This window comes from Microcaecilia unicolor, chromosome 3 (genome assembly GCF_901765095.1).
Source record: "Microcaecilia unicolor chromosome 3, aMicUni1.1, whole genome shotgun sequence".
In the NCBI taxonomy this organism is placed as follows: Eukaryota; Metazoa; Chordata; class Amphibia; order Gymnophiona; family Siphonopidae; genus Microcaecilia; species Microcaecilia unicolor.
In genome coordinates, this window is record NC_044033.1 from 452,865,037 (window position 1) to 452,891,673 (window position 26,637).

General features: G+C 43.6%; 1 protein-coding gene across 1 annotated transcript in view; it reads right to left on the minus strand.

Moving 5' to 3' along the window:
• Window positions 1–26,637, minus strand: part of CSMD1 (CUB and Sushi multiple domains 1) — a 2,896,277-nt gene that overhangs the window by 646,861 nt on the left and 2,222,779 nt on the right. The window contains exons 28-30 of the mRNA XM_030195161.1: window positions 14,155–14,293; window positions 8,944–9,131; window positions 1,244–1,438 (exon numbers count right to left, since the gene is read on the minus strand). Of these exons, the coding sequence (XP_030051021.1) occupies window positions 1,244–1,438; window positions 8,944–9,131; window positions 14,155–14,293 (522 nt within the window). The remainder of the gene's footprint in view (window positions 1–1,243; window positions 1,439–8,943; window positions 9,132–14,154; window positions 14,294–26,637) is intronic.

Below are 26,637 nucleotides of genomic sequence, written 5' to 3' on the forward strand. Positions count from 1 at the left end.
GGTGTGGATAACATGTAAAAGGACTTAGTGAAACTAGAGGAGTGGTTTGGAATTTGGCAGCTTAGATTTTATGAAAAAAAATGCAGGGCCATGTATTTGGGCTGCAAAAACCCAAGAAAATGATACAGTTTAGGGGGAGAAGAAATTTTGTGCATGAAAGAGGAGCAGGACTTGGGTATAATCGTATGTGATGATCTTAAGGTGGCCAAACAGATATAAAAGGTGATGGTAAAATTTGAAAGGATGCTTGGGTGCATAGGGAGAGGAATGGCCAGTAGAAAAAAGGAGGTGATGATGCCCCTTTATATGACCCTGGTGAGACCTTGTTTAGAATATTGTGTACAATTCTGGAGCCTGCACCTTCAAAAAGATGTAAACAAGATGGAGTCAGTCCGGAGGGTGGCTACTAAAATGGTCAGTGGTCTTCGTCATAAAGCGTATGGGGATAGAATTAAAGATCTCAATATGTATACTTTGAAAGAAAGGCAAGAGAGGGGAGATATGATAGACATTTAAATACCTATGCAGCATAAATACACAGGAAGTGAGTCTCAATTGAAAGGAAGCTGTGGAAAGAGGGGGCATAGGATAAAGATAAAAGGGGAATAGACTGAGAAATAACCTAAGGAAATACTTCTTTGCAGAAAGAGCGGTGAATTCATGGAACAGCCTCCTGTTGGAAGTGGTGTAGATGAAAATAGTATCTGAATTCAAGAGAGCTTAGGACAAGTACATATGATCTCTAAGGGAGTGATAGGGAGAGTAGATGGTAAGGATGAGCAGACTGGATAGGCCATATGGTCTTTGCCTACATTTTTCTATTTTTCTGTGTTTCTATAATGAGAGCTGGCAAAAATAAAGAAGGCAAAGAAAGAAGAGAATGATCCAAATTAGGAGTGGGCAACTTCTATACACAGAGGGCCACATGAATGTCAGTAATATTACTGATGGGCCACTACATTACATAATGTCAGAAGTGGAAATGCATAGAACCCATTGTTCTTCTGTGGCAAATAAATAAATAAACATGTAACTAAAAATCATGGAAACAAACTGCTAGACTGGCTATTCTGAAAATACTTGTGAAATACAGTGTTTAAAATTATCTAAACTCTGGTTGATGATGTTTTCTGTGTATACTCCCCATGGTATTATGGGCTACATAAAATTCAAAGATAAACCGCATTCGGCCCATGGGCCACAGGTTGTCCATCCCCCATCTAAATGACAAGAAAATGCATACCTTTACAAGACGGCAATAACTTGTTCCAAGCGGGTTTTCCATCAGTACCAATGACACAGGTAATTGTCGATGGATCAACAATCTTATAGCCAGAATCACACTGATAAGTGACAGTTGAGCCAAGCTTAAAATCTGTACCAATTCGTGTTCCATTCATAATATTACCAGGATCAAAACAAGCTTCCCTTGGTTTCTCTGTTAACAAAACAAATACAAACAGAATAAAGATTAGTCTGCTTTTAATTATGGTTAACACACTTTAAATGTAATGGGCACACACCTAATAGACAAAATATGTTTCTTACCACTCCAAAAATTAAGGGGTCTCTTTACTAAGGTGGCTTCCATGTGGCAATGCCGACACAGCCCATTCAAAGTGAGTGGGCTGTGTCAGCACTAGCATACAGCCAGCTGTGCTAGCAGTTTAGTACACTCCAGCTTAAGTGGGGAATTCTTTCGATCTCTAAAAACTGTAATATCTAAAATTAACTTACAAAAAGAGTTGAGGAGGCACAATAGGAAGAGCAAGTTGATGGAATTAAGAGTACATTGTATCATTAGTGGGTTTTTAAGAGGAACACAAAATCATTATGGTATAAAGTTGCATGTTGCATTCACCGTACACAAATATTGAATGCAAAATTTTGTAAGTATCTAGTTCCACATATACCCCCTAATTCTATAAACTTGCACACCCAATTTTATGCTTAGCATACTTGCATGCACACGTTATTGAATAGTATCAGTTGTGTGTATAACTTAGTGTGTTCATTAGCTGCTAATTGGCATTAACTATAAATTAGTATCTATAATTTTCATTAATTGACATTAATTGGCACTAATTAGCTGTGGTGGGAAAATGTGGGATACAAATGCAACAAATAAATAAATAAATTTCCATTAATAGTTATTTATAAATTGTGTGCACAAAATCTAGCACCTGCAACTGCAAGGGGGCATGGACCTGGGAGGAGCATGGGTGGTAAGTGGAGTACCAAGCAGTTATGTGCGCAATAAATATAATACTATCATTTGTGCACCTAACTGTCTATAAGTTAGGCTCATGCATTTACACCAGCCATTGAGCTAGCATAAGTGCTTGCTTCTACAGTTAAATCACATCTTTACGGCAATTGGTTGATATCTCAGGATCCTCAAATCAACTGTGTCAGCAAATTCCCAAAATATGCAAATCACAAATCATAGCAAGCATATCCAATCTTTCTACTCTCTTTGAACAGAGGAAAAGTCTTTAGATGCTCGGCTTATTATTGTAAATGTTTCAACCGGGCTGCCATGCAAACTTTCTCATCAGTCATAAAACACTCCATTCTGTAAATTTTTATTTTTTAATTATTTTTTTCTTTTTGTTTGCTTTCTATCATTACTTTATGTCATAGTATTATTGTATATCTCCTAAATTAGGAACCTTAAAAGTCAAGAACACTTATCTCGATTTTGATCTGCTGGACATCACTTGTTGGCTTTTACAAGGACCATCCCCAAATAATGCCAAAAACACACACTAAGGACTAATGATGAATGAGGTACATCAATCTTAGTGGCTATGAGACATTTGAGCTCTGAGTGATGCCGTTGAGATCTTCTGAAAATATCAGATTGATGTTTGTATATCTTGAGAATTTGCTGACTCTCCTATAGTTAGGCACATAACTGTGGACTCAGGATAGTATTCTATAATGGCTATTGCATGAGCAATTACTATTATAGAATCTGCATGTAGGACTAGGTTCAGTAAAGGGCACCTAAATTTGAGCGCTGAAAAAATGAGCACTAAGCATGATGCTCTGAGTTGGGCGCCGTTTATAGAAGAGTGCTTAGTACTGAGATCTGCACCTGCACCCAACTGAAACCTGGTTTAAATTCAGGCTCCTAAATTAGGCACAGATCTCCCATATTCTACAATACTGCGCACATCTCCCTCCTGTGGCCACACTCTTCTTCACTTTACAGAATAGTGACTAGGAAGATGCATGCATAAATTTAAATTGTTGCCAGTTAGCGCTAATAATTAATTGTCAGCATCCAATTTTTGGCACTAATTGGCTTGTTATTCAATTAAATTTTTTGTGTAAATTGGTCACACACCCAAATTTGTGCATGCAGTTTTGATTGCCATTGATAGAATTCCTCTCCTGTTAGTGTACAGCATCCAAGTGCCTAATTTTAGCCAACTTATAGAAAATTACTCCCAAGGAGGATCATTTGTATAACAGGTCACCTGTATGTGAAGGAAACATAGGTACCTATTTCAAACCTATTTTATAATGACACATAAAGGGACATTTCAATATAACATTTAAGTCAGACTTTGGACATTTTCCCCAGGATTCTATATACCGTGCTTTAATTTCTGCATGGAAATCAAAGCATATTGTAAACACTTCCCATGCCAGTTGGCTGTGCTTCGACTTTCCCAGACCTGGGCCCAACTCCACACCAGGTTTACTAGATAACTCTGGATACTTGGCAGTTCAAACAATATCAACCCAATCAGAAATGTCCTGTATATAATTAGGAATAGTCTCTTCCCTGGGCCTACATGCCTCCCTGGGCTTAGTACTGTAGAAAAATGCTGTCACTTGCTTTCAGTGAAATACAGGCCAAAGGCTCAGGCTTAGAGAGATCTAAGAGCTAGCCCTCTAAAAATCATAAGACATTTCACTGTAATGAAAGCTGAATGAGGTAATTGAGAACAGACAGAAGGAGGGGGAATCTGCTCTATAAACAACAGCTAAACTGGCACTAGCAAGAAGTCACGGGCAAGGATATTTTGGCTAAAAGCAGATAGCAGTGGGTCACACAGGAACATCAAGGGGGGCTGAAGGGAACATAATGACATGTGAAGTCATTAATTCACAGATGTTGATATCTAGAAGGTACTTGGAAGCATGTCACATCATTTGTATCAAATATGTTGATACTTAGAGCTTGGGAACATGTGAAGTTATTGTTATCAACTGATAACAGGCAAAGACTGCTGGTGAGAAAGTGAGTGTCCATAGGAATGAATGGTACAAGAAATGTATAAAAAGGCAGTCTGCTAGGGTATGGGGGCAGAAGACAGAAGGGAGAAGACTGACTGCACCTGCTATGTGTCACGGAGCGCTGCTCCATCATTTTCCAGATATGAATGCCTAATGCCTGTATTGTCTTTGGTAAGTTGCTAATAAACTATGTCCTTATATCCACTGAATCCTGGGTGTCCTGATTATGGAGCTTGTTAGTACTCAGACTGTGTAAAACAGTCTGGGAAGATATGAGGTCAGAGTAATTTAATCATGTAGTGGGAACACGCAATTATTTACATTTTTGTGACTCCGACGTGATTCGAACACGCAGCCATCTGAATAGTCCAGGTTACAAATAACTGTCAGGATCCCAAAAGAGTATAATACATTTTATGCTGCTTATCCTAGAAATACAATTGAAAATGTAAATAGACCGTTAGTCCAAACAAGTCTCAATTGAGGGGGGGGGGGGGGGGGAGAAAAAGCCTCATAATTTCACACAGGGCTATAGTTAAGTCAACAGCAGGATGACTACCCTTTTGTGTTAATCGTAATCATAGGCAAAAAACCTCCTCCTCCAAATAAATATTTTCATTAATTTTTTGACCTCAATGTCTGAGGAAGCCGTCAGAAAATGAACGTGAATGCTAACACAAAAAGCTAAGTGATTTAATTTCAAGTTTATAACACAAGACACTTCATAGTAAAAACGTCACCAGCAAATTTAATTACCTCATTAATTACTCCCATCTCTAGTATGTCAAGCTCCATCTCTGGCTGTCTTCAAATCTAAGCTAAAAGCCCACCTTTTTGATGCTGCTTTTAGCTCTTAACCCTTATTCACTTGTTCAGAACCCTTATTTTATCATCCTCACTTTAATGTTCCCTTATCTCTTGTTTGTCCTGTTTGTCTGTCCTAATTAGATTGTAAGTTCTGTCGAGCACGGACTGTCTCTTCATATTCAAGTGCACAGCACCGCATACATCTAGTAGCGCTTTAGAAATGATAAGTAGTAGTAGTAGTTAAAAAGCAATGGTCCCAGCACAGACCCCTGGGGAAGCCTACTATCTACCCTTCTCCTTTGAAAATATTGACCATTTAACTCTACTGTTTTTTTTAAATCTTTTAATCCACAATAGAACACTACCTCCTATCATATGACTCTCCAATTTCCTCTGATGTCTTTCATGAGGTACATTGAGGGGCATAATCGAACGGCGCCCATCTCTGAGGATGGCACCGACCGTATTTTCGAACGAGATCTCCAGCCATCTTTCATTTCGATAATACAGTTGGAGCCGGCCAAATGTCAGAGATGGCCGGGTTTGAGATGGCTGGCCTCGGTTTTCGCCAATAATGGAAACCAAGGCCGTCCATCTCAAACCCGGCCAAATCCAAGGCATTTGGTCATCGGAGGAGCCAGCATTTGTAGTGCACTGGTCCCCCTCACATGCCAGGACACCAACCTGGCACCCTAGGGGGCACTTCTAAAAATAAAAATAATAAAAATAGCTCCCAGGTGCATAGCTCCCTTACCTTGGGTGCTGAGCCCCCCAAATCCCCCCCAAACCCACTCCCCAAAACTCTACACCATTACCATAGCCCTTATGGGTGAAGGGGGCTACCTACATGTGGGTACAGTGGGTTTTGTGGGTTTGGAGGGCTCCCATTTACCACCACAAGTGTAACAGGTAGGGGGAATGGGCCTGGGTCCACCTGCCTGAAGTGCACTGCACCCACTAAAAACTGCTCCAGGGACCTGCATACTGCTGTCAGGGAGCTGGGTATGACATTTGAGGCTGGCATAGAGGCTGGCAAAAAATGTTTTTTATTTATTTTTTTGGGTGGGAGAGGGTTGGTGACCACTGGGGGAGTAAGGGGAGGTCATCCCTGATTACCTCCAGTGGTCATCTGGTCAGTTTACTTTGGTCCCTTACAACCTTTTCGAGGCTTGGTTGTAAGGGACCAAGTAAAGTTGGCCAAATGCTCGTCAGGGCCGGCTTTCTTTTTTCCATTATCAAGCGAAACCGGCCATCTCGTACCACGCCCCTGTCTCGCCATCTGTACCCTGCTGACACGCCCCCTTGAAGTTTGGCCGGCTCTGTGACGGACTGCAGTTGAGGCCAGCCAAAATCGGTTTTCGATTATGCCGATTTCGATGGCCTTGAGAGATGGTCGGCCATCTCCCGATTTGTGTCGGAAGATGTCCGGCCTTCTCTTTCGAAAATAAGCTGGATTGTGAAATGCCTTTTGAAAATCCAGTTACACAATATTGACCGGCTCACCTTTATCCACATGTTTGTTCACCCCTTCAAAGAAATGCAATAGATTGGTGAGGCAAGATTTCCCTTCACTAAATCCATGTTGGCTTTGTATCGTTAATCCATGGTTTTGAATATGCCTTGTACTTTTGTTCTCTATAATAGTCTCTACCATTTTGCCCAGCACCGATGTCAGGCTCATTGGTCTATAATTTCCCGTATCTCCTCTGGAACCTTTTTTTTTTTTTTTTTTAAAGGCGTTACATTGGTCATCCTCCAATCTTCCAGTACCATGCTTGTTTTTAAAGATAAATTACATATTATTAACAATAGTTCTGCAAGTTCATTTTTTAATTCTATCAGTACTCTGGGATGATATTGTGTATCTGGATTTTCAAAAGGCATTTGACAAAGTACCTCATGAATGACTTCAGAAGAAATTGGAGAGTCATGAGATAGGAGGTAGTGTCCTATTGTGGATTAAAAACTGGTTAAAGGATAGAAACCAGGGAATAGGGTTAAATGGTCAGTATTCTCAATGGAGAAGGGTAGATAGTGGGGTTCCCCAGGGGTCTGTGCTGGGACCACTGCCTTTTAACATATTTATAAATGATCTAGAGATGGGAGTAACTAGTGAGGTAATTAAATTTGCTGACGACACAAAGTTATTCAAAGTTGTTAAATCGCGGGAGGATTGTGAAAAATTACAAGAGGACCTTAAGATACTGGGCGTCTAAATGGCAGATGATGTTTAATGTGAGCAAGTACAAAGTGATGCATGTGGGAAAGAGGAACCTGAATTATAGCTACGTAATGCAAGGTTCCACATTAGGAATCACCATCCAAGAAAGGGATCTAGGCATCGTCAATGATACACTGAAACCCTTTGCTCAGTGTGCTGCGGCGGCTAATACAGCAAATAGAATGTTAGGTATTATTAGGAAACGAATGGAAAACAAAAATGAGTATGTTATAATGCCTTTGTGTCGCTCCATGGTGCGATCACACCTCAAATATAGTGTACAATTCTGGTTACCGCATTTCAAAAAAGATAAAGAGGAATTAGAAAAGGTACAGAGAAGGGCAACGGAAATGATAGAGGGGATGGGATGACTTCCCTATGAGGAAAGGCTGAAGCGGCTAGAGCTCTTCAGCTTGGAGAATTGATGGCTAAGGGGAGGTATGATAGAGGTCTATAAAATAATGAGTGCAGTGGAACAGGTAGATGTGAATTGTTTGTTTATTCTCTCCAAAAATACTAGGACTAGGAGGCATTGGAGATAATGTTTCTTCATTCAACATGTAATTAAACTCTGGAATTCGTTGCCAGAGAACGTGGTAAAGGCAGTTAGCTTAGCGGGGTTTAAAAAATATTTGGACGGCTTTCTAAAGGAAAAGTCCATAGACCATTATTAAAATGACTTGGGGAAAATCCACTGCTTATTTCAAGATAAACAGCATAAAATGTATAGAACCTTTTTGGGATCTTGTCAGGTATTTGTGACCTGGATTGGCCACTGTTGGAAACAGGAAGCTGGGCTTTATGGACCTTTGGTCTGTCCCAGTGTGGCAATACTTATATACTTATGTAAGGAAGGATCAGGCAGTGAGAATCAATTGACCTAAGTTGCCTAGACAGAGTATAGGGAGTTGTGATTGAGAACAAAAATGTACTAAACATAGAATTATAAAAAATGCTCTGAAGGGAAAGGACAACCAAAGGAGTAATATGGTCAAAACATTTTGTAGAGTAAAGAAAATGGCTGCAGAGTCTGAAGTCTTTTTAACTGAACAGTGGGGATACTTGCGAAGACAGAGTTGCAATAATCAATATTATACAAGCAAGTACAAGGGTGTGTGGCAAAGCGAAATCAAGAAAAGCCCAAGTTGAACAAAGTTTGCAGAGTGAGTAAAAACCAGACTTGAGAACAGTTGAGATATGCTGATCAAAAGATAAATTAGAGCCAAGAATTACTCCAAGATATTGGAAAGAACTAACCAGAGAACAAATCTGATCAAACAGCAAAAGAGGGATGGAAGGAACCAGTAATCTAAGAGGCTGTTGTCTTATGTTTAAAAGCTGCCTTTGATTTAACATATTGCTCTCAAGATTAATCAGGTATTCTGTACTACAACATGCTACCGTTCAATCTTTATAAACTCCATTTGCTGATCCTGATAGCTTGAATGGTCTCCTATATGAAGTCTGAACTCCAGGCTGGTGCTCTGGTCACCTCACCTGCTATTTTGAGAGTTTTCCAGAAGTTTGGAACAATGAAGCTATTCCTTTAGGCTAGTGTGAGATACAGAAATTATCACAAATTGCCTTTAACTAAATGTAATTCATAACAATATTAGATATATGCTATCTTTCTTACTCAGCACTGATTAATATTAGCAACCTACCTTTATAGTCAATGGCAAATCCTGACATGCCAACTGAAGCATCACTTCGAAATGCCAGAAATAGGCTGTTTCCACTGCTTTCAATTCTTTCAGGAGCTTGGGAGCCCTGAAAGCTGCCAATTAGAGGACTGTTGGAATCTTCTCCTTCATAAATATGTAGAAAATCATAACTAGGCTCCATATTGAAACTGAAAGACAAATGTACCACAGTGTTTATTTTATAAATATTACTACAGACTAGAGCTTTTATACAATTTTAAAACTTTTTTTGACAACCTTTTTTTCCCATTCAGAATAATGAAGCAATTACTCTGTCTTTTTGACAGTAATTCCCTAAATAATCTCATACTATCACTTCTGAGGAAGAGCTGTAGACACCAGCAAAAGGAAATACAGTCTTATCTAAATAGAATAATTCATTTACATCACAAAAGGGATTTACTGTGGATTACATTTAAGACAAGCTCATTTTCCTTTTAGTTCTGATATATGTCGACTGGTTAGTGATACCAGGAATTGGAAACATTCTGATGTTCATTGATACACAAATCTCTTTCTGTCATTATTATATTGTTTCTAAATAATGTGTGACTTAATTGAAAAGAAAGTGAATATTAGAGAACTGTCTCTATACGCTGTATAATTGTGAGTATTACTATCATATGAAGGGATACAATGATCTCACACTTGCAGTCTCCCAAATGTTTACATTAAATTCAGAGATGATTTCCTGCTGCAGTAGCTAACAGTGAGTATCCCTTAAACCCTCCTAACAGAGTTATCATCTGTTTGTGCATACTGGCTAGGTTTTTTATTTTTGTTACTCAAAAAAGAGACAATTATGCTATTTTAGCTGCTAAAGAGAACATCAAATATATGGAAATGTGGTTATGAAAATCTGTAGAGAACCTATATAATGCTCAAGGAAATCTACAGCATTTAAGCCATTGGAATAAGGGGTGCATACTGAAATGTGGGGTGTGCAGCACAACAATTTTCATTTGGTTAGTTTTCTGTGTGTGTTTTTTTTTTAATTTCTGAAGCAATGCTCTTTTCAATATACAAAGTGATTTAAGCAGGCACGAGAGACTCGGTCGACGGACAGAAGCCAGAGGGTGGTGGTAAATGGAATTCGATCGGAGGAGGGAAAGGTGAGTAGTGGTGTGCCTCAAGGATCGGTGCTGGGACCGATTCTGTTCAATATATTTGTGAGTGACATTGCCGAAGGGTTAGAAGGTAAAATTTGCCTATTTGCGGATGATACTAAGATCTGTACCAGAGTGGACACCCGGGAGGGAGTGGAAAACATGAAAAAGGATCTGAGGAAGCTAGAAGAATGGTCTAAGGTTTGGCAATTAAAATTCAATGTGAAGAAATGTAAAGTGATGCACTTAGGGAATAGAAATCCTCGGGAGACGTATGTGTTAGGCGGGGAGAGTCTGATAGGAACGGACGGGGAGAGGGATCTTGCGGTGATAGTATCTGAGGATCTGAAGGCGACGAAACAGTGTGACAAGGCGGTGGCCGTAGCTAGAAGGTTGTTAGGCTGTATAGAGAGAGGTGTAATCAGCAGAAGAAAGGGGGTGTTGATGCCCCTGTATAAGTCGTTGGTGAGGCCCCACCTAGAGTATTGTGTTCAGTTTTGGAGGCCGTACCTTGCGAAGGATGTAAAAAGAATAGAAGCGGTGCAAAGAAAAGCTACGAGAATGGTAAGGGATTCACGTTACAAGATGTATGAGGAGAGACTTGATGACCTGAACATGTATACTCTGGAAGAAAGGAGAAACAGGGGTGATATGATACAGACGTTCAAATATTTGAAAAGTATTAATCCGCAAATGAACCTTTTCCGGAGATGTGAAGGAGGTACAACGAGAGGACATGAAATGAGATTGAAGGGGGGTAGACTCAAGAAAAATGTCAGGAAGTATTTTTTTCACGGAGAGAGTAGTGGATGCTTGGAATGCCCTCCCGCGGGAGGTGATGGAAATGAAAATGGTAACAGAATTCAAGCACGCGTGGGATAAATATAAAGGAATCCTGTTCAGAAGGAATAGATCCTAAGGAGCTTAGCCGAGATTGGATGGCAGAGCTGGTGGCGGTAGGCGGGGATAGTGCTGGGCAGACTTACACGGTCTGTGCCCTGAAAAGGATAGGTACAAATCAAGGTAAGGTATACACAAAAAGTAACACATATGAGTTTATCTTGTTGGGCAGACTGGATGGACCATGCAGGTCTTTTTCTGCCATCATCTACTATGTTACTATCCTGCTTATAATCGAAATAGAAAAACGCCTATATTGTGACCCAAATCGGGAGATAGACGTTTATCTCACAAAAACGAATAAAGCGGTATAATCGAAAGCCGAATTTAGACGTTTTCAACTGCACTCCGTCGCGGATGCGGACAAAGTTGATGGGGCGTGTCGAAGGCGTGGTGAAGGCGGAACTGGGGCGTGGTTATCGGGCGATTAGAGATGGGCGCCTTTCGCCGATAATGGGAAAAAAATATATGTTTTTAGCGAGAATTTAGGGCACTTTTCCTGGACCCTGTTTTTCCACGAATAAGGCCCCAAAAAGTGCCCTAAATGACCAGATGACCACTGGAGGGAATCGGGGATGACCTCCCCTGACTCCCCCAGTGGTCACAAACCCCCTCCCACCACAAAATATGCCGTTTCACAACTTTTTATTTTCACCCTCAAATGTCATACCCACCTCCCTGGCAGCAGTATGCAGGTCACTGGAGCAGTTATTAGGGGGTGCAGTGGACTTTAGGCAGCTGGACTCAGGCCCATCCCCCCCCCACCTGTTACACCTGTGCTGGTAAATGGGAACCCTCCAAACCGCCCCCCAAACCCACTGTACCCACATGTAGGTGCCCCCCTTCACCCCTTTTTTTTTTTTTTTTGTAAAAGTGCCCCCTAGGGTGACCGGTTGGTGTCCTGGCATGTGAGGGGGACCAGTGCACTACGAATCCTGGCCCCTCCCATGAATAAATGTCTTGGAGTTATTCGTTTTTGAGCTGGACGCTTTCGGTTTCCATTATCGCTGAAAAACAAAAACGCCCAGCTCAAAAAAAGATAAACGTCCATGTTTTTCAAAAATTTGGTTCGGCCCGCCCCTTCACGGACCCGTTTTCGGAGATAAACGCCCATGGAGATAGGCGTTTCCGTTTGATTATGCCCCTCTATGTTACTTAATTCACTCCTGGCCGCCCAACCATCAATATTCAATGGCACTGCTTGTTTCTAGGCTAGTGGAACAAAAGATGCTTAGTGCTAACCATTCATTATTTTATAAGGGGACGTCTCATACAATAACCCAGGCAATGTATATCGCTCAACTAGTCAGCCTATGATATGTGCCACTTTATAATCATCGACTGCCCCCGACCTCCTTATGTGCACAACTCAATAAATTTTCTGTGCTTGTCTTAATATTATTTTAAATCTTTTTTCATTTTCTTATCTTATACTACTCTATGTGCACTACACTACCAGTTAACTAACTGTGTTTAAAATGCAGCACTTCTAATTGAAGCTTTCATGGTATGCAGGGCGTTATCAAAGTCTCTTCACATATTATTGTGCGAAAAAAACAGAACTTATCTGAAGTTGTTCCCAAGTATACAATATACTTGGGAACAACTTCAGATAAGTATTATTAATTAGGACTTCTTTTTCATTTCCTACCTCCTCCCCTCTTTGATGAATTGTTTTCTATTGTGAATTTATTTCCTTGAATTTTCTTGTTTTCTTTAATTGTACTTTTACAATCATTACACACAATTGGCTCGATATTCAGCCAGCAGTGGGCAGCGTTTTTGCTGTCTGCCACCAGCGTTAAACCCGGATATTCAATCCTGTGCCATTTCTGGCAACCAGCATTGAATATCTGGGTTTATTTTAACTGTTTAAAAGTTAACCAGTTAAGCTGATATTCAGTGCTAACCAGTAAACATTTTAGTTGTTAAAGATATGCCTGCAATTTATGCAGCCTATTTTAATCACAGAACATAGCAGCTGATTATCCATGCCTAACCAGCTATGTCAGGTGATACAGCTGGTTAGCAGCTAGCCACTAATTGCGGATATTTAGCAGGAGATAACCAGTTATCTCCCATTACATATCCATGGTTGGCACAGATATGCTATTTAACCGGTCGGTGGCCATGTATGGCCAGTTAAAGAGCTTTGAGTATCCAACAGATAGAGCGGAACTCGGATCCAGTAATTCTAGTCACTGCAGATTGGCCACGCCGTTCTTGGTACAGGGACTTGATCCGTCTGGTGGTGCAGGATCCCCTGATGCTTCAAGGGAAGGTCGAATTGTTGCATCAGAGTCCGACTGTGATGCCTGCCCCAACTCCATTTTCATTTATGGCCTGGCTCTTGAGAGGGCTCGGCTGAGGAAGAAGGGCTATTCCTCCAAGGTAATTTCTATGCTGTTGCAGTTGCACGTTGGAATCACCTTCACATAATTAAAGACATTCCTCTCGATATTTATCCGGCGGTGGGCAGAACTGTTATATCCACCCCTGGCATTGAGCCCAACTATTCAATGTCAGGCTATATATGATCATGAACATTATATATCCGGGTTTTATTAAAGCACAGCTAATCGGCCATTTGTTAACGCATAAAGATAGTTCAGCTATTTATGCCGTCCTGTTTATGTGCTAACACTGGCTGGTTAGCTCTGAATATCTGGAACTAACTGGACTCTGCCCCCAAAATGCCCCCTGGAACCACCAACATAGCCAGATTGAATCTTATTCAATACTGATGGTTTCAAAAAGCACCGAATAGGAGAAAGTCTTAAATAGATAAAGTTGTATCTCTTGTCTCATTATAATCAATGCCATTGTTTTTTTCTTTTTCTTTCTTTCTGTCTTTTGTTTCTTAATGGATATACCAAATATAAATACAAATAGTTGTTTCTTTAGGCTACATCTTTGAATGCTACATATAATTCTGAGAGCTCTGCTGTAAGGCCTACACATTTGGCATCAAAAAAGTGACGTACAGCTAAATAATTTATTTTTGCTAGTGTTATTCAGTAGCTTTGATATAATACATATTAGATACATGCTCCAGGGTTTAGAAAGGAAATGTAACTAGTACCATTAGGAAATGATGAATGATGCAATTTTTAGATGTGACATTTAAAAACCTATTAAATTGAGGTGATTCTTTACAAAAAGTTACCTTTTGAATATCAAGGCAATGACAAAGTCTGGGTTGACTTTTATTCTCCAGTCACATTCCTTCCCTGGAGGATATGGTTGTGGATAGTTAGGTGATAAAATAACGCCCGCTGGGCCTGTCAGATTCCCTCCACATGCGGCTGTAAGAACAGAAAGAGAAAATAAACCCTCTTCAGATGTAAAATAAGCACAGCAGAAGTTATGTTACCTTAACAATCACTTTGCTACTTTATTTTCCAAAACATAAATTAGCTACTTCTTGAACTACATATCCCATTATATACAGGGTAGTTTTTAGACATACCTCCTCCTTCTATAACAGATTGCCTATATTTAAGAGCCATTTGTGTGCTTAAATTTATATAATATTGGCATTCACACAGGTAAGTGTACACTTATGTTTATAAATAGCAGTAGGGCCCCTAATATCTGCTAAAATGGTTTAGGGCTAAATTCTATAAATGTCACCTTAAAAATCGGCGCCGAAAAACCATGTGATTAGTGTGATTCCATAAACTATTCCCAAAGTTAGGTGTGCTCACGTGCCATTCTTATGACTAAAATGTAGGCGCATCCATTTAGGCCACCTAAAATGAGGCCTAAATACCATTTCACACCCATGGCCATGCCCCCTTTTCAACTGCGTACATTAGAATGTACGTGCACTGTGTTGTAGAATACGCCTAGAAAGTTGTGCACATACATTCTAATTCAAGCCGATTAGTGCCACTAATTGGCTGTTAAGTGCCAATTATCGACGCTGGCTTCTTGATCAAGTTGTGCGTGCAATTTGGCCATGCAACCAAATTAGTGTGCACAAGTTAAGGCACCATATATAGAATTTGGAGGTTAGTGTGTACTTGTTAAGGGGTTTCACAGGGGAGGGGGATGGTTGTATCATAGGTGAGGCTGACATTTATGTAGGCTACCTATAGAATAATGTAAGTTACACATGTAAATGCTGCATTCAGGCATGGCCATTTACAACAGCCATATCTGGCATAAATGGCACATCTTACTAGTATTCTATAAGAACATTTAGGACTAGATTCAGTAAATGGCGCATAAATTTGGTTTCCCAAAAAAAAATCAACGCAGAGCGCTATTCTATAGAATAGTGCTTAGTGCTGGGATCTGCACCCAACTTTGGGTGCAAATATTTATACCTACTGAATCCTGATGTTAGGTGTGGATTCCCCAAACTCTACAATACTATGTGCATCTTTAGTGAACACTGCTGATCCTTCCAAATCCCCTCCCGTGGTCATGCCCCCTTTCAAGTTGCACTCTAAAAGATTTGTGTGTGGATCTTTATAGAATAATGCTTAGTAAGATGCATAAACAAATCCTAATTGGAGCCAATGAACTGCAATAATTGGTTGTTAGCTCTCAATTATTAATGGCTCGTTACTCAATTAAGATGTGCGCTTAAGTTGGGCGTACAATCTTGGGTGTGATATATATAATCCAGGGGTTAATGTGTTCTTACAGATCAAGCTCTCTACCCAGACACCCTGTTATAGAATTGCCTCGTTATTGCTTTTGTATTGGCCACATTTACCCATATCACTTTTGAATTACTTTCTGCCAAACTACAGGATCACCAAAAGCAGGAGAAAAAGTTGTACATCATTTTGCCTACAAAATGTTGTCACAGTGGAATTTTGGCTTTAGGCTTGAACCTTCTGCAATGCCCTGCAGCTAAAGCATAGCAAAAAATATTATGGTGCCTTTATCCTTAATGTAGAGAATGCAAAGAGGGGCATTTTCAATATGGCATTTAAGTTCGACTTTGGAAGTTTTGGGCTAAACGTCCCAAATCAAAGGGATGTGTGATACAGTAAATCATGTTCTTTTTATTTTCAAGATTGAGTGTTGCAGGAGTGGGGGCAGCGGTGTTGTAGTGGTCCCAAGATTTTTTTACAGAATAAAAATTATGCTGTCAGAAAGGATAATGTTCTTTCCCATTGGTGGATTCCAGGGTTGGAGTTCCTAAGGGGTCCCCTTATTACCCCTTCATTTAAAAATGTTAATGTCTTCTTTAGGGAATCTCTGTTTTAGTTCAGGAGAATTACGTTTATCATACGCAGATGACATTTTACTTTTGGTTCCTGTCATACCATACTTACAAGACACTATGGATAGGCTTTCAGTTTGTCTGAAGAAGATTCAAGACTGGGCCACTATAAATTTATTGAAAACTACAATTTTATGGTTTCATGATCCTGGCTCAGTTGCCCCTACAGAGATAACCTTGTTGCAGAATCTGATCTTTCCGGTTCAGACTAAAGCTAAAGTACTCAGAATAATTTTGGATTCTACTTTATTGTTGACTCACAGATAAGTCATTTATGGAAGAAAACATTCTTTAAATTGCGGAAACTGAGACTAGTAAGAACATATTTTAATCAATCTTCTTATATTATGTTAGTACAACTGATAATATTACCACATTTGGGTTATTGTAATGTGATTTATTTGAATATCTCTAATACGTTAGTGAGAAAAATGCAGTTAATCCAAAATACTGCAATTAGGTTGATCTTTAATCTTAGAAAGTTTGATAGTATCTCAATATATCACAGTTACATTGGTTGCCAGTTCAACAAAGGATAGTATATAAATCTCTGTTTATTTTTTCAAGCAATTTATGGGCTACCTTCTTCTTTACTGACAAACTTAATTTGTGTATCCTTTAGTTGATGTTCAGAAAGAATATGTAGCTTGCTAATGCTATGCCCAAATTCTTTGAAGGGTATAAGATTTATGAGGATAGCTAAAGCTATGTTTACTGATTTTATGACCCCTTATTGGAATGCATTGCCCTCTTTTATTAGAACAGATGCAAATTATTTTTCTTTCCATAAGAAGATCAAGACTCACTTGTATTGCTGATTTAGTAATGTTACGCTGTATCAATTTTCCTCTCTGTATGAAGTATTGTATTTATATGATGTATTCATTTTATTTTAGCTAATTTTTATAATGTAAATCACCCTGGACCTGTCAGAGGAGAGTGGCGGTATATAAGTGCACATTGACATAATTTAAAAATATATAAACATTTTCCTATGTACAAAAATAATGAAAATAGTTGTATGGCAATAAACTGTCTATAACCAGCAGTGAAAAATATTCCCAGTGTTTGAAATTATGCAGCATAGAACGAACATCGTGATTAGGTGTCCTTGCATTTACTAAAATGTGTGCTGTCATGGCAGGACATTCCCTCCATGTGCAAGACATCCATACGTAGCTTTGCATGTGGAGAAATGTTCATTGCTGTAGCAAAATGTGCCTGAGGCGACAGCCCAATTATTCTCCCCAGGAGACCCAGTTCCAGGTGCAACTGTGCCTAAGGCATAAGAGGCACCACCATCTGGCCCCAGGAATGTGTCAGTCAGGGCCTGGTCTCACTTTAGAGACACTCTGGCAAGGTAAATGTCCAGCAATGCTTACCCCCCCCCCCCCCCCCCCCCCCAGATCACAGCACCATTCATATGCAAGCACTAGACATGGGCAAGGTACAGGCACTGAGGTCCGTCTCCTGTTGCATTACATGTAATAGTTCCCTCACCAATCCAAGGTCTTACTGTAATTCCTCATTCAAGAGTAATCATGGATGTATATGTGTATATCCATATATAGAGAGTGGAAGGAAAAGAAAACATGTATTGCTGCAATCTGAATGTACACCACATCAAATGCCCAGAACGTATGGGGCCCACCTCCTCTACCACCCATGCAGAGCTATAATAAGGGACTGCACAGACCTGCATCCCTTCTTCCCTTCCATGGCCCCGCTTACATAGTGATGGGAACACTGTCAGCAGATCCCTAAAGTACATGAAGATGCCCAAAGAAACACTAGCTGTACCACACTGTCCATCCCCACATCCCTGCAGTACTGCACGTGCTGCACAGAAAGGCCACCATGCCACTCTCTGTCCCCATGTCACAAACAGAGCACCCCTATAACATACCTCTGTCCCAGATAAAGGGCTGAGGATGCAGCTACCCTCCTTAGAGCGTGACGCAACCCCCATATATTTTGGCCCCAATACCCAATCTAAGAGATGACATGGAAAGGAACAGAGTAACGGGGAACCCCTTGCTCACCAGCCACCAAAACCAATGGTCTCTGTGTGGTACACACATATACCTAGCACACTGCAACCTCTATAGCACTTAAATGGAGTTATTGTTCTTCTGTTATTGCTTATTCTCAGATTCATTTCTCTTATTGTAGACAGAGAAAAACCACACGGAGTGTGGAGGTGCATTTGATCCCCACGGGACAAAAAAGCGAAAACAAAAAAAGGGGTGGGGAAAATAGGCTCTATTCAAACAATGGGGCAAACGTATAAATTAATTAAAACAATCATTGTTTTAATTAATTTATACGTCTGCCCCATTGTTTGAATAGAGTCTTATTGTAGACAGTCATAGTGGTTACTTTTTCTATCCCTGTTTTCTAGAGTGGATATTGTTTTCTGATTTTCTTGGCTGAATACCTGGTAATCGCATGTATTGGATGTAATAGTATAATTTGAACATCATCACATAAAATTGTACAAAAATAAGCATCACCACAATTTCCGACAATAGGACACAAACCCACAACCCTTGTATACAGGTACAATAGCCCTAACCCCTACCCCATACATGCTGATGACAAAAAAACTGAGCACTGTCAATACATCCTGCATACCCATTGCCAGACCACCATCCAGGGTTCCCTGCCATGTCATCTCATTGATCCCGCAACTTAGACATATCTCCCAAGTAAACACTACTGCCCACACCTGTTTCAATCCCTGGCTCATGACAGACAGCTGCTGCCCTATGCTGACCTAAAGGGCAAGCCTTTTACACACACAGAACACCAGGCTGCCCTGGAAGACCAGAGCTTTTTGAGAAGGAATACAAGGTAAAATTATGTATCATACCTGATAATTTTCTTTCCATTAATCATAGCTGATCAATCCATAGACTGGTGGGTTGTGTCCATCTACCAGCAGGTGGAGATAGAGAGCAAACTTTGCCTCCCTATATGTGGTCATGTGCTGCCGGAAACTCCTCAGTATGTCGATATCAAAGCTCCATCCGCAGGACTCAGCACTTAGAGAATTACACCCACAAAGGGACACTCTGCCCAGCTCACCACCGCCGAAACGGGGGAGGGGAATTAACCCAGCTCATCCCCACACAAGTGGGGGAGGGGAATCCGTCCAGCTCATCCCCGCAGAGCGGGGGAGGGACACCACCCCGCCGATGCGGGGGGATCTGGCTTATCCTGCAACCGCAACCGCGGGAGGAGCTGACTGACCCTAACACCGCCGAAGCGGGAGGGGTACAAAGCTGCCCTACAGCCGCACGAAGCGGGAGGGAGTGCCGGCAGAATTTAAGTCTCAATCCAGCCCCGTAAAACGGAGGGGAGAGGAATGCAGCAGCTCACTGTAACACAAACTCGTCTCAACTCTTGAAGAATCCAAGTGAAAAAACTTGAACACGAAGTCCTCCTGAAGTAACTGAAGACTAAACTTGAACCTAAAATTCAACCAGAATATAAACAGTACAGATATCTGGGAGGGGCTATGGATTGATCAGCTATGATTAATGGAAAGAAAATTATCAGGTATGATACATAATTTTACCTTCCATATCATCATGCTGATCAATCCATAGACTGGTGGGATGTACCAAAGCAGTACTCACCCAGGGCGGGACATTGAAATCCCTGAACTCAACACTGAAGCTCCAAACCGGGCCTCCGCCCGAGCAGCCACAGTCAAGCGGTAATGTCTGGAGAAGGTATGGGCCGACGCCCAAGTTGCCGCCTTGCAAATCTCTTCCAAGGAGACGGACCCGGCCTCTGCCATCGAGGCCGCCTGAGCTCTAGTGGAGTGGGCCTTCAACTGAATAGGCGGCACCTTCCCCGCGGCCACATAAGCCGCTGCAATGGCTTCCTTGACCCATCTTGCCACTGTAGGCTTAGCAGCCTGCAGACCCTTACGAGGACCTGCAAACAGGACAAACAGATGATCCGACTTCCGGAAATCATTGGTCACTTCCAAGTATCTGATGATGACCCATCTCACATCCAGATATTTGAGAGCAGAATACTCTTCTGGGTAGTCCTCCCTACGAAAGGAAGGGAGACAGAGCTGCTGACTCACATGGAAGCGAGAAACAATCTTGGGTAGGAAGGAAGGCACTGTGCGAATAGTCACTCCTGCCTCAGTGAACTGCAGAAAAAGCTCTCGAAAATAGAGTGCCTGGAGCTCGGAAACTCTTCTGGCTGAAGTGATAGCCACCAAAAAGACTGCTTTCAACGTCAGGTCTTTCAGAGATGCCCTCGACAAGGGTTCAAAAGGCGGCTTTGTAAGGCTCTTAGCACCAGGTTGAGATTCCACGCAGGCACCACTGAGTGCAGAGGAGGGCGCAGGTGATTAACTCCCTTGAGGAAACGCACCACATCTGGCTGCAAAGCCAGGGAAGCACCCTTCAGGCGGCCCCTGAAGCAAGCCAGGGCCGCTACCTGGACTTTCAGGGAACTGAGCGACAGGCCTTTCTCCAGACCTTCTTGCAGGAACGCCAGCACTGAAGAAATTGGAGCAGTAAATGGAGAAAGTGAACCTGCTTCACACCACGCTGCAAAGGTACGCCAAACCCTGGCGTAAGCAGTAGAAGTAGAGCGCTTCCTCGCTCTCAGCAGAGTGGCGATGACCTTGTCTGAGAAGCCCTTCTTCCTCAGACTCTGCCGCTCAATAGCCAGGCCGTAAGACCAAAGGGGGAGGGATCCTCCATCACCACGGGACCCTGATGTAACAGGCCCTGCTCCACTGGCAGTCGCAGAGGTTCGTCCACTGAGAGCCTGATCAAGTCCGCATACCAGGGACGTCTGGGCCAATCCGGACCCACCAGGATTATCCGGCCCGGATGCTTTGCCACCCGGTCTAGCACCCTGCCCAACATGGGCCAGGTCGGGAACACATAGAGAAGCTCTTGTGTCGGCCACTGTTGGAGAAGAGCATCTACTCCCAGGGATCGAGGGTCCCGTCCTCTGCTGAAAAAACGCGGCACTTGGCAATTGGCCGATGACGCCACCAGATCTAGGCTCGGCTGGCCCCAGCGCTTCGTGATGTCCAAGAACGCCTGAACAGATAGCTGCCACTCTCCGGGCTCCAAGGTATGGCGACTGAGAAAGTCCGCCTTGACATTCAGGACTCCGGCAATGTGGGCCGCTGACAGCTGTTCCAGGTTCGCTTCTGCCTACTGGCATAGATTCATGGCCTCCTTGGCTAGAGGGGCGCTCTTGGTACCTCCCTGGCAGCTGACATAGGCCACAGCCGTGGCATTGTCCGACAGGACCCGTACAGGCTTCAACGCCAGTACCGGGATGAACTCCAAAAGCGCCAACCGAATGGCTCTGAGTTCCAGGAGGTTGATAGACCACTTTACCTCTGCAGGAGACCAGAGCCCCTGCGCTGTCCTTCCCAAGCAGTGGGCTCCCCAGCCCGACAAAGAGGCGTCCGTCGTGACGACAATCCACTCTGGGGTCACCAGAGGCATTCCTGCAGACAACTTGTCTGTCTGCGTCCACCAGCTCAGCGCCTTGCGCACTGCTGGGTCCAAGGGAAGGCGCACAGCATAATCCTCCGACATCGGAGTCCAGCGCTGCAGCAGAGAGTTTTGTAGTGGTCTCATATGAGCCCTGGCCCAGGGCACTACTTCCATCGTGGCCGTCATAGAGCCCAACAGCTGCACATAGTCCCAAGCCCAAAGAGGAGAGGCTACTAGGAACTGGTCCATCTGAGCCTGAAGCTTGACAATCCGATTGTCTGGCAGGAACACTCTGCCCACTTGGGTGTCGAATCGAACTCCCAGATACTCCAGGGACTGAGTTGGGCGCAGCTGGCTTTCCTCCCAGTTGATGATCCACCCCAGGGAGCTCAAAAGAGCAACCACCCGGTTCACAGCTTTGCCGCACTCTGCATAAGAGGGGGCTCGGATCAACCAGTCGTCCAGATAAGGATGGACTTGAACTCCTTCCTTCCTCAGGAAGGCCGCGATGACCACCATTACTTTGGACAAGGTCCGTGGAGCAGTAGTCAACCCGAACGGGAGGGCTCTGAACTGGAAGTGTCGGCCCAGTACTGCAAAACGCAGAAAGCGTTGATGAGGAGGCCAGATGGGAATATGCAAGTACGCTTCCTTGATGGCCAAGGATGCCAGGAACTCTCCTGCCTTCACTGCCGCTATAACAGAGCAGAGGGTCTCCATGCGAAAGTGCCTGATTGACCCCTTGAGGTCGAGGATAGGCCGTACAGAACCTCCTTTCTTTGGTACCACAAAGTAAATGGAGTAACGTCCCTTGCCAAGCTGATTTTCTGGCACCGGAACGACCGCACCCAGGCGGATCAGATTGTTCAAGGTCTGCTGCACTGCCACAGCTTTGACCGGAGACTTGCAGGGAGAGAGTACAAACCCGTCTCTTAAGGGTCGGCAGAATTCTAGCTTGTAGCCGTCTCTGATGACTTCCAGCACTCAAGCGTCTGAAGTTATTGTGATCCACTCAGCAAGAAACGAGGACAGCCGTCCTCCAATCTGCACTGGGGCGTGGACCAAGGCCCCGTCATTGGGTACGATACCCTAGGGGAGGACCGGAGGGAGCACCTCCGGGACGGCGGTCTCCGCGAAAGGAATGCTGCTTGGGGGAGAAGTTCCTCTTGAAGGAAGAGGGGGCAGAGGAGCCCGACCTGCCCGGGCGGTACCGACGGGCTTCCTGAAACCGTCCTCTGGAGGTACCGGGGCGAGCACTAGCCCGAGCCCTGACCTCTGGTAACCTCTTGCCCTTAGACGTGCCGAGATCGGTCACGATTTTGTCCAGCTCGACCCCAAAGAGCAGCTTGCCTTTAAAAGGCAATCTAGCCAGGCGGGATTTAGAGGCGTGGTCAGCAGACCTATGCTTCAGCCAAAGCCACCGCCGCGCAGAGATTGTCTGAGCCATGCCTTTAGCTGAGGCCCTCAAGACATCATACAGCAAGTCTGCCAAATAGGCTAAGCCCGATTCCAGGGCCGGCCAATCAGCCCTCAAGGAATGATCCGAGGGGGAAGCCCGCTGCACCATAGTCAGGCACGCCCTGGCCACATAGGAGCCGCAAACTGAGGCCTGCAAACTTAAAGCAGCCGCCTCAAAGGACGACCTTAAGGCCGCCTCCAATCTTCTGTCTTGGGCGTCCTATAGGGCCGTGCCACCTTCCACCGGCAACGCCGTTTTCTTAGTCACCGCAGTGATTAAAGAAACCATGGTAGGCCACAGATAGGCCTCACGTTCACTTTCAGGCAAAGGATAGAGGCGGGACATAGCCCTAACCACTTTAAGGCTCGCTTCCGGGACATCCCACTGAGCCGAAATTAAGGTGTGCATGGCATCATGCACGTGGAAGGTTCTATGCGGGCGCTTCGTCTCCAGCATAATGGCAGAGCCAACAGGGGCTGAGGGAGAGACGTCCTCCGGAGAGGAAATCTTCAAAATGCCCATGGCCTGCATTAACAGGTTGGGCAAATCCTCTGAGCTAAAGAGCCGCGCTGCAGAGGGGTCATCCGCTCCATCCGAGCGGGGATCCGTCTCCTCCAAGGAATCCGCAAAGGACCGTTGGGAGAACTCAGATACGCTGCCCTCATCTACATCGGAGGAGACAAAGTCCTCCAAGGCCTGGGAATCAACCCGAGGGCGTTTACCTCCGGGGGCCTCAACCTCTTTACCAGACGAGGGAGCAGGGGCAGCGTTTTGCATAAGGAAGGCCTGATGCAGCAGCAAAACAAACTCGGGGGAGAAACCCCGCATACTGTGCACTTCCGCAGCCTGGGCTACAGCCCTAGACGCACCCTCAACCGGCGCTCGCAAGAGCGGGGGAGAGACATGCTGCGCATCCAAGATGGCATCCGGCGCGACACTCCACGAAGGAGCTGCGCGGGAAGAATGGCGCTTAACTTTAGCCGCTATTGTGCCGTCACCCAAATTAAGGGCGTTCATGGCATCAATGTCTCCCACCTCAAGGGCAGGCCAAGAAGAAGCCGTCCGAGCCGCGTGGCCGGCCAATATGGCGGAGGCGAGCCGTGGGGGATGGGCGTTTATGGCGGGAAAAACCGCCACACTGGAGGAAGGACCGGGACACTCATTGGTCACGAAACTGTCACCCAACAAGGGCGAATCAGACTTTAAGACCCCCGCATCCCCTCTAGAAGCGCACACGCGATCCGGGGAGCGACTCTTTGCGCCCTCGCCCTCCGACGCCATAGGCCACGTGGAGACCAATCGGGGAACCCCCTGCCCGCTATAAAAGGTAAAAATTACCTGCTGTCCGCTCCGAGCTGTAACGACCTGGTGTCCCAGTGAGTAGCTGCAATAAACGTTTAAATAAACGTCAAAATAAACGCCTTTAAGGACGTTCAAAATTTTTTTTTTTTTTTTAAACGGAGCCAGCGGGAGGGGGGAGAAAAGGAGGGACCTGGCGCCACCAGGTTTGCACTTGCTCAAGAAGAGCCCTCAACCCCAGGCACTCAACAAAACCTAAAAATTAGGCTTGGAGGCCTAGCCAGAGCTGCTGCTGTGTGTGACCACCACCTGCTGAGATAGAGAACATACTGGGGAGTTTCCGGCAGCACATGACCACATATAGGGAGGCAAAGTTTGCTCTCTATCTCCACCTGCTGGTAGATGGACACAACCCACCAGTCTATGGATTGATCAGCATGATGATATGGAATATACAGTTGGGCCCTAATGATTGTCTGGGGATCCACTAGCTCACGCAGTCCTACTGGATGCTAATTATTCAAACTTTTCCTCTACTCCTTCCTATCAAAATAATTGGCATTCCTTTCTCGCTGATTTTTCTTAGTCATTGTATATTGTTCACTGCCTTGCTATGCTATAAGGAAAGGCAGTATATTAAATAAAATAAACTATAAACCATAATAAGAATGCCCTTATGTACAAATAAAATACACACACTCTTTACCCCCCCCCCCTTTTTACAAAGCTGTGCCAGTGGCTGCAGTATGGTAATGCCAACACAGCCCATTCACTTTGAATGGGCTATGTTGGTATTATTGCACCAGCAGCCACTAGCGTGGCTTTGTAAAAAAAAAAAAAGGGGGGGGGGGTAAGAAAAGTGTACACTCCTAAAGACATTTATTTCAAGCCAAAAATGGTTTTAGCTGCTAATGCAGCATGTGGTTATCGACACTGAGGAGTCCTTTTACCAAATTGTGGTAAAACGTGGCCTTAGTGCATCATTCCCACACTCTAAGGCCCTTTTACCAATGAGATAAAATGGCTATTTTTTCTATTTCCCTTATTAATGGCATATGCTAATTTTCCCATTAGTATGTGAGCCCCTAGATGCACCTATTCTGAAGGAGGTTGGAACTCACATACTAAACCTGTGCTAATCAGTTAGTGCACGGCAATGCACACATGCTAACCAATTAGCTCAGAATACAACCACTCTCTGGCCACATATCCAACCCAGTGCTAAAAAAATAAATTTTATTCTTCAGCATGTGGGTAGCATGCACACATTGAAAAATTACCACAGGAAGCCTCAGCACACCCTGAGGTAAACATGCATTAGTGCTTACAGCAGGGGCGTAGCCAGACAACAGATTTTGGGTGGGCCTAGGCAAGAAGTGGGTGGGCACCAAGTGTTCTCTCCCCCCCCTCCCCACCAAAAATATATGCTTCTTTCCACCATGGCAGTCTGCAGCAGGCATGCGCTGAAAACTGAGCATACACAGGTGCCGGTATCATGGAGAGTAGTGTTTTCATTACCATCAGAGGGAAGTCTTCAGCTAGCAGAGCTTGAGATCCCTACCAGCTCCCGCTAAATGTGTGCTACTGTTGGGTAGGCCTGAGCTCTAAGTGGGTGGGCCCCGGCCCACCCAGACCCACCTGTGGCTACGCCACTGGCTTACAGCAGCTTTGTAAAAGGGCCCCTTTTAAAGGTTTAGTTCTGAAAGTATGTAAACTATAAGATGTAATCCCTGCTCTTCCCTGTGCTTTAATATGAATTTCTACATTATGCCTTTAATGTGGCAATTTAATACATGTTGGGGTGTTGTTTTCTTTTTAGCTCTATGTTAAAAGTTGACACGTTAAAAATCATGTAAACCACTTTTTCACTTCAAAATACTTATCTAAAGAGACAACTTTGTAGACATTGGGAAATCAGAAAAGAGAAGTGACATTGGAAACATAACACAGAGTCAAAAAAAGAAAAGAAAATAGGGAAAGGGAAATGGGACTTGATATACCGCCTTTCTTGTGGTTTTTGCAAATACATTCAAAGTGGTTTACATAGTATATGCAAGTACTTATTTGTACCTGGGAGAAATGGAGGGTTAAGTGACTTGTCCAGAGTCACAAGGAGCTGCAGTGCGAATTGAACCCAATTCCCCAGGATCAAAGTTCGCT